General features: G+C 37.0%; 1 protein-coding gene across 1 annotated transcript in view; it reads right to left on the reverse strand.

Annotated features, from left to right (window-relative positions):
• The window catches only part of LOC146003500 (uncharacterized), a 133,891-nt gene that overhangs the window by 62,485 nt on the left and 61,445 nt on the right, over positions 1 to 9,961 (reverse strand). Inside the window, exon 10 of the mRNA XM_083141789.1 lies at positions 4,546 to 4,637. Coding sequence (XP_082997915.1) covers positions 4,546 to 4,637 — 92 coding nt within the window. The remainder of the gene's footprint in view (positions 1 to 4,545; positions 4,638 to 9,961) is intronic.

Raw genomic sequence — 9,961 nt, forward strand, 5'->3', positions numbered from 1 at the left:
AAAAAAAAATGAAGTAATTGATAAAATGTACGAATCTGTGCGCTTCAATGAAATTTTGTTTTAGAACACAACCATGAGAAAAACTAAGTAAATAAAGCACAAGTCTATTAAAGTAAGTTGCAAAATAGTATAAAATGCTCATTGAAACAATTTAAATGGAAGAGGAATTAGACAAAATAATAAAAAAAAGTAACACAATATGTTTAATCAAGGGAGCCATTTATATATATAAGAAAACCATACAGCTAATATACAGGGTGGACCAAAAGTTGCAATACATAGGAAAAATACATATGTTGTGATAAGAAACAATCTCTATATACCGGGTGGCCAGAATTAAAGTTACCCAACTCAGAGCCCTCTGTAGCCTGTTTGAGGCATCGTAGAACTCTGAAATTTGGTGAATCCACTATGCAGACCATGGGGAAGAGGATGGCGATAAAAAAGATAGTTCAATTTTCCGCCACCAGGTTGAAATGTGGCGCTGTACTTCCATGATGGGTTGTAATAATGACGTAAACTGCTCCAATTGGTTATGGATTTGCCTCTACCTTGCAATCTTGCAATGAACGAGAGATTATTTTCTCGTAACTTTCAGCCACTAACAAATGTCTTTCTAATTAATAACTCAGCTAAATCACTTAACGTGATTATTTGTACAATCCATCATGGAAGAACAGGGCCACATTTCAATCTGGTGGTGGAAAATTGAACTTTTTTTTTATCGCCATCCTCTTCCCCATGGTCTGCATAGTGGATTCACCAAATTTCAGATTTCTACGATGCCTCAAACAAGCTACAGAGGGCTCTGAGTTGGGTAACTTTAATTCTGGCCACCCGGTATATAAAAATGGATGAATGTTTGTGTGCTTGTTTCTTCAGCAATACCTCTCGAACGCCTAGAGCAATTTCAACCAAACTTGGTACGCGTGTCACTTGCAATCTGGAAATACTGTGGGGGTGGCACCCCTATGGGTGGGGTGGGAAGGGGTGACATGTAAAAATAATCGAGAACCACCGATATTAAATTGCGCACAAACAGACATCCCTAACTCTATGCAATCCGCACAACGATAGTGTTTCTCGGGTTGTCTAACATTCAGGCTGTGTTGCGAATGGAATCCATAGTTTTCGAGAGACTCCCACTGCAGTTCAACTCCAAGTTCATCATCTATCTTCATGGGGGTGAAAAATAAAATGCCACAAATGACCTACATTAGTGTCGAATCCATAGTTGTCGGAGTCGCTAAGCTAATTGGGGACATTCAAAATCACATTTAAAATTAATTACATTTTACACTATAGTTAGAATTCATTATTTTTCTGTCAAGATTGAGATAAATAAATATCTGGGCAATGCCGGGTAATCAGCAAGTATATTCATATAATATGCTCTACGTGTTTACCATTGGTTTGCAATACGTATCTCCCACTATTGATGAACACACATTAGAAACATGTTAAAAAATAAATAAATATGGAAACTTAAAAACAAAATTATATTTTGCTATGTATTGTAACTTTTGGTCCACCCTGTAGTATGATCATTAGCATATCACTATGTAATAAGAATGGGACAGATTAATTGGTACTCTATTGGTATCAACCAATATGGTATACACATAATTACCAATACGAGGGTCACTATTTATATTTTGAGCCTAACAATGAAAAAACAGGAATTTGGCATTGAAAACTGCTTTATTGTTTTTCGAAGTATTCTCCTTTATGGTCAATACACTTTTGCATTCGTTCGAACCATTTGTCAAAGCAGTTTTTCCAATCTTCTTGAGACACCTCCATAATATGGTTTTTGAACGCATCAACGGCGTCTTCCGCCGACGAAAATCGTTGTCCACGCAATTTATTCTTGACATTCGGGAACAAGAAGTCGTCATTGGGTGCCAAATCAGGACTGTACAGCGGATGACCCATCAATTCGATTTTTTGACTGTTCATAAAGTCGGTTGTTAGACGAGATGTGTGACAGCTGGCATTGTCTTGATGAAGAATGATCCGACGGCGTTTGTTTGTTTTCTGTATTTGACCGAAGACCTCTGGCAAACAAATTGTTGTGTACCATTCAGAGTTGACGGTTCTATGTTCCTCTAAAGGCACAGTTGCCACATGACCAGTTTTCCCGAAAAAACAGGCGACCATTTGTTTCGATGTGCTTCGAGCGCGAACAACTTTTGTTGGATTGGGTTCATCTTGAAACACCCATACAGTCGACTGCTGTTTACGTTCCGGCTCATATGCATATATCCATGATTCGTCACCTGTTACAATCTTATATACGTCTTTTGAAGCACCACGATTATATTTATTGAGCATTTGTTTGCACCAATTGACGCGAGCGTCTTTTTGAGTTTTTGTCAAATTGTGTGGGATCCAACGAGAACATACCTTTCTCACAGCTAAATGATCATGTAATATTTTATATATGCTGGTGGAACTAATGCCTATGGTTGCCTCAATCTCACAGTATGTCACATGACGATCTTGCAGTATTAGGTTTTGCACAGCATCAATGTTTTCTTGAACAACAACTGATTTTGGACGACCTTCGCGAATCTCGTCGGTGAGCGAATGGCGGCCACGATTAAATTCGTTATACCAGTGTTTCACAGTGGCAAAGGATGGGGCTTCATCGCCAAATGTGGAAGTAAGTTGATCGATGCACTCTTGTCTTGATAATCCACGTCGAAAATCGTAAAAAATCATCACACGAAAATGTTCACGAGTTAATTCCATTTTATTGTTCTCGCGCAATCTCCAAGGCAACATAAACAACACAAATGAAGCTATTGACAAAACATTTGAAGTACGTTATGGTCAATAATGCCCGACGATTCCGTGCAAACGTCAAATCGCGCCTAACTTCAATCAGTGTTGCCAAGACTCAAAATATAAATAGTGACCCTCGTAATTTTACTGATCCAATATATATCATAATTATCCTATAATTTAGTGCAATATTCTGGAAGTTTGTTATTAACTTTTATGATAAAAACATGAAATCTCCATGGACTACTTTTTCAAAAAGTAATTGTTTCCATTGCATTGTACTCATCTGGTAACATACATTTTAGGGATGGGTTGATATAAAATTTTGGCCAACACGGATAAAGTACTGATATAAAATTTACTGATACCAATAACCGATATTCTACCGACCGATCTAAAATTCCAAATGGTCCTTGAAAAACCTGAATAGTTCACTGACGAGCTTAATAAATGTGTGCAGATGACTGCAGTGCAAAATAAGCTGCATATTTAGACATTTACCTTTTTAAAAAGTAGGGCATGGAGATTATCCATAAAAAAATTAACAAAATGGCAGAAATTTGCTCTAAATTATAAGATATTTATAGATATATCGAATAGGTAAAATAATCGGTAATTCTACCGATACATCGATGTGCCTATATCGGAAGATACCAATAGAGAACCGATTAATTTGTCCTACCCCTAATACATTTATTAAGGAGGTCAATGAACCAAAGATTCTTCAATGACCATTTGGAATTTTATATCGAATCAGTATAATACAGCGTAAGTCAAAATTATGTTCCCGATTTTAGTGTATTTATTTCATTGTAATGATACGTAAATGACTGAGATTACACACACAGATAGAAAAACTCAAAAAGTTTTTCCTGGCACATTATAAATGTTCTATGTGCAATCCACGTGTTACACGACACATATCTAGTTTATAATCAAGTTCCTGCCACACACTTCCTAGCATGTCAGGGCACATAAACCTTCCTGTTCGAAATGGCACAAAAGACATTCCATTTTGGAGAATCGCGTTCATATTGCAAAACAGCATGTGACTTTTCTGTTCCATGCACTGTTATAACTTTGCACAGAAAGACGCCCTCAATTCCAAGTCTTTTGATTTCAGAGCTTGCACCAGCTGTATACGATATGGCTTCATGTCAAGATGTTTCCGCGAGACAGTTTTCTGTTGAATACGGAGTTCTAGACTTGCCAGAAGGTGGTTCAACCCCAAATCTTGTTCGGAAATGCCACTGAACAAGCATGACAGGCTTATTGCTATGTAAATTGAGAATACAGAATGCTTTCTGCTGTCCAGTGATAGCCATTTTTCTCACTGTGACTAAACTGCCTCCTGGTGGCCGACAGTGCAACTATGAGTTTGCAATAGAAAAAATAAAACTTTTTGCGATTATATTCCATAAAAAAATTACATATGCAAGAAAAGCTCAATACCTTTCATATAAGAAATGAACGAAATCGAGAACATCATTTTGACTTACGCTGTACTGGTATCAGTAAATTTTTATCAGTACTTCATGGATATCAGTCTATATTTTATATCGGTCATCCCAACAATCTTTAATACTTTTAATGTTTCATCCTGCAACATGTAACTGCTCCTGTTTTCAAATTTTTCCCTGAGTAAGAAACGTGAGCTTGGCAAAAAATAGGAAACTTCATGACATGCCAAGGGGTTTACCATTGAAAATGAAATAAATAATGCCTACACTACACAATGTGAAAATTGAAATAACTTACCCAATTATGTCACCCTTGATGCAGAGCTCTCCTTCCAAATTCAGAAAAGTGGACCAATTCTTCAGCACTTTAACCTTTTGATCCTCCACCACCTTTTAAAAAAATGTAATTTTTTTCTTAAATTTAAAAAAAATCAAAGCTAAAGAATAATAACTAGGGCTCAGACGTTGATGACCTAAAAATGTCCAAAAATGACCCATATAATGACCTTAAAAGTGACCTAAAAATTATTTTCGCTCTGAAAATGAAATCTTATATTTGTCACAAATTACAAGAGAGTACTTGTTAAAAACAACATAAAACACACAAATGGCACGATAAAAAGCCCTTTAGGAGTTCTTCCAGGCTTTCGATTCCATCTCGGAATCATCATCAGGGCTGGTCGAGAGACAACAAAAGGGACGCGGTTGAAGTTCTGCTGGCACTACTTGCTGTGCCTGCCAGAAGATGTTGTTGCGATCTTGCAGTGTTGGGATTGTTGGCTGGGGGAGATTGATTTTTAAGTTTTACTGTGTTATACCATCAAGATTTCCACATAAATTGTCATTAAGATTATTTGAGTTTTTGATCATGAAAACATCCCGTTCTATTTTTCCATTTGCCTGTGCCGAAACGGAAACACCATCCTGTGGTAATTGGTTTCTATGATATGTTTGGCCAAACAGGAAGAACTGTCTTTCCTGCAGATGTATCCTATGTTATTGGTTCCCAAAGTGTGCACCACAGCACTCTGGGGCACCATGGCTGGCTTAAAGGGGCAACGTGAAATGTTCCAATTTATTCAATCAATTAGATGATTGCTCCAAACATGTGCTTATTTAGTACTTTTTACATATAAAAGGTTTGAATTTGAAATATGCATTATTTCATAACTTAAGACAAGCAACCTAACCACAGAACTGAGCATTGCAAGTGTTAGATAGGTCTACATTCTGACTTGGGTGCTGCAGAAAATAATCTTGAAATACTAAGGGTGCCGTGAAACGAATAAGTTTGGGAACCCCTGTCCTATGTGGTCTGCAAATCAGTCTTTGATGGGTCTCTTGCATTGGCCTATATATTTCATATTTTTATCGTGCTGTTTGTGTGTTCTTTTGTTGTTTTCAACACGTATGTTGCCAGCAAGTGACGTAAGAAGTTTTTTTCTGTCATACAAGAAAGTAGTTGAATAATTTTAAAAAACCTGTTGTTTGGTGGTTTAAACTACTGAAGCAAAGGGATAAAAGCAATTATCTAAGTGCTAAAAAAAAAAGGTAAAGTGTTCCCCTGTGCTTAGCACCATGCCATGAAGGCGTATAGAGGGTGTGGGCATAACGCCCCACACTTTCTTGATCCAGTCGCGAGTGGGGGTGATGTGATCAGCACCATGCCCCAACTGCCTTTACCCCCCAGGGTTTCCCACAGGTACCTATGTTATTCGACGCTGGGTGGATGCCGGGGCTGCTTCCGTTAGAAAAGTTCCCGGTTTTGAACCGGCTGGGGATCGAACCCGGGACCTTTAGCATGGTAGTCAGACGCGTTACTGACTGAGCCACCGCGGGATAGTTTTCTTTATTTTTACTTCAAGTTTACATAAAATACACAAGGTTTCTCTGTGTAGTGGCCAGTATCGGGAAATAGGCTTGTGTTTCGTGTACATCCGATGATATATATTGAAGAGAGGTGCAGAGCCGAATCTGTAAAAGTTATGCTTTTCCAACTCTCCACTTCTAACCAACGATCCGATATTTCCTGACAAAGCTGCATACCGCTGTGTATGACATTCCACCCTCATTTCCTGTAGGGGATTTTCCACTCAGGATAGAGGTTTTTGTCCTTTCATCGAAAGGTAAGAACAAAGGTTAAGGAATGAGTAGAAAACATCCTGCAAGGTCAAACTCGCTCTCAGTCGGCATTAAGAATTCGTAAAGATAAGAGAGTGCGGGATCGTGGTAGTTCGAGGCACGAATAACCTAAGGTGCGTGACACCTCAGTAGGTTGCACCTCGAACCAAGGACAATACATGGATTAACAACATCTCGGTCGGATCTAGGTAAGTGTGGAGAGAAATCAGCTCTGACACCCTCTTCTTTCTTCTCCCTGACAAATAAGGCAATTGATCATTACAAAATGAAACCTCTCACATTGCATAATTAGTTACATCCCTTGTGACTCTAAGATTCCCTAGTTATAAATTGAGTCACTCGCACTTCAATATATACATACATACATATTAAATATTGTGACTAATTTTACTTTAAAACCACAGACTAAAGCGATAATTGAGGCCACCAAGGGAACCTCAAAGTAAGCTTCGCACAAAGTATTTTAAGTTAGCTGGAGGAAAAGTAAATTTACCACAATAAATGACTATTTTCAATTAATGGTGAACTTGCTTAAAAGGACAATCTCAGGAAATTTAAATACGTAAGTTATGCTAGGAAATGTATTTAAAATGCATGAAACAACAGGGGAGGAGAAAAAATAGCCTCAAAAATGTAGAAAAATGCAATAAAAACTGCAAAAGATTGAAAAATGACCTAAAAGTCAAAAAGGATGCAAAATGCAAAATAAAATTAATGTTTTCTGGTTCTAACTGAAGGGAAACAGACTGATAACAGGTTTAGCATTGTTTTCAAGGCTCAGAGGGAAACACACTGATAACAGGTTTAGCATTGTTTTCAAGGCTCAGAAAAAAAAAAATTTGTCATCAACTTCTGAGCCTTAATAATAACAATTTTATTATTCACATTTAATTGATATTTGGTACTAACATTTTACACTACATATTTAGTTTCTTGTCCAGCTTACAAATTATGCACGATTCTCACAGAAATGGTTATCTCAATATTCAAATGTAGTGTGAAAGTTATGACACTGCTAATGTAGATAAGGACAAGAAATTTCAGTTAATTTCAAAGTATGTCGATAATGAAGTTCTTTCCACCATAAAAACTTTTGGGGAATCCCAGATGGCATAGTGCTAATGTCACCACCTTGTAATCAAAGGGTCCTGGGTTCGATACAAGGTGGAGGCACATGGTGGTTGAGATCTCACTTTTAACTGTAGGTCCAGTCCTGATTAGGATATGCATAAAATGAACTAAAAGCCAAAACTGAAACTCAAACCCATAATTTAAAAAAAATTAAAAAATGCACAAATGTTTCATAAAACTATGAAACAATTGCTAGTTTCTACACAAACAGAGAATGTAACAATCAACAAAGAAATTAAGCATTAAAAAAATCAAAGCATACTCCAGAAAGTAAAAGTTTGTCTGACAGCAAGTACAAGATTGATATTTTAGCTCATACAGTGGATATATTTATTTATTTTAGGGTGCTAATATCTATGATAAAAGCTGATGCTGTGCAAGGAGCATTGTTCAAATAAGGACAGCATGCAACAATGCACAGTAGTGCTGCATCGAGGCCTTTTTGTTCGATTGTTTAATAGTTCGCACGGATGACGCTAGATGGCTTATGGAAAGGACAGTTTCTTCGCTCGAGCGAATAATGCTCTAACAGACAAATGATTGGTATACTCTCGAGGCCCAGTAGTTCACGTATAACTAATTTTTCTGTAGTAGTGGGCTCTCAAACATGGATTGTTAAGTGAAAGTTGCAGTGAAATTGAAACTGAAGTGAACATAGTCATCTCCATGTTAAAATGTAACGTAGTCTATCTTCCCAATACATAGCAATACAGTAAAACCTCGTTAACACGAATCCCAAGCGACCGAAAATTCAAGAGTTCGTGTTAAAAAAATTCGTGCTAACCGGGGACTCAAATTTTATTGTTGCAATACAGTTCTTTCTACACATTAACCATTTACAATACGTATTATGTATGTCATCATAGAAAACACTACTACAGTAATTAACTTTTAAAAAAAGTACTCACAGATCATTTTCTGGTGAAAAACAGTTCAGTATGTGTTGTGATGACACAGATTCCCAGGATGCGATGATAGCTTTTATTGTATCAAGCACACTCCTACATGGGGTTTCAGTCTTCTAAGTTTTAAACAATAGAAAAACACATTTGAACACACAACTGAATTTGTTGGTTAAATACGTATAAGCTCATTGTTGACGCAGTGATGGCGATTGTCGAGCAATTGCACCCAAGTTTTAATCTTTATGTTACTCGTACAGGCTATGTTTTAAAGAATAGAAAAACAACTTTGAACACATTGTGATCTGAATCTGTTGGTTATAATACTGTATAAGTTGATTGTTGAGCGATTTCTTACATACCTAGCAGAGAAACGACAGAGGAACAACAGAAAAAAATTATGAAAAACTATGAAAGTTCGTGTTAAATGAGATCTAATGACACAACGAACTAAAAAACAGTTTGTAATTCGTGGTAACCGAAATTCACGTTAACCGATAAAACTTTCTATAAAATATAATACATCCTGTCGGGACCAATATTTTGTTCATGTTAACCGATTGTCCGTCTTAAGCGAGTTTGTGTTAACGAGGGTTTACTGTATATGAAAATGAATAGATGATTATGGGCTGAAACTACCAGGACAAATTTTTACATATATATTTGTACGATTGAAATGATGTTTGATATTCTATAAATTCAAGCGGGAGATTCGATCAAGTATTTTCGAGAAAAAGTAGTTCAATGCAGTACTCTAATGCACAGGCTTATTCTGGTTGTAGTTTGAGGAACCTGAATCTTGTCAGCGCAACAATGAAGTTTCCAGAATGTACTACATGGAAGACAGCTCTTCAGGAAAGGTTATCCTTTATATCCCTGATGAATCCATAATGTATAGTTTTAACATTCTGAGAGACTGGCAACACTGCACTCCACAGAAATACTCAATGTGACAAATTACTTTAAAGCTGTGACAACGTAGTAGATCGGCTGCAATTTTTAACTGTACAATAACGATGCCAAAAGATGGGTAGTTTCACAGAGTTTCCTAAACAGTAACAAGTAAGAGGGTGACGGGGAAAGCTATTGAAGTGAAAGCAAATTTTCCATTCCAGAGATTCTTAACTATCATCGTGGTAAATCCTTTTTTTAAAAGTGTATGCACCAATCCCAACAATTTTACTTGTAAATAACTTTTAATTTTTTTAACTTTATACAGGGTGTGGCAAAAAAGGGATCTTTTTTTGTTTTCTTTGGGAGAGTTTCTGTAATGGTGTTGATAACACTTATTGATTGTAATTTGCATCAGCAATGTATGCCATTTACAAACATGGATTGCTTGAGCGAAGCTCAACATGCTGTTGCTGTGAGGACGTTTTATAAAAATAGTGACCCCGTTGCCTCTGCGAGACAAGAACAAAAAAAGTAAAGTGTACCCCTGTGCTTTGCACCATGCCATGAATGCATACAGGGGGTGTGGAGTTAGGGCCCCACGCTTACTTGATCACGGCCGAAGATGGGGGTGATGTGATCAGCACC

The sequence above is a fragment of the Lepisma saccharinum genome, chromosome 20, assembly GCF_977018435.1.
Source record: "Lepisma saccharinum chromosome 20, izLepSacc3.1, whole genome shotgun sequence".
NCBI lineage: Eukaryota > Metazoa > Arthropoda > Insecta > Zygentoma > Lepismatidae > Lepisma > Lepisma saccharinum.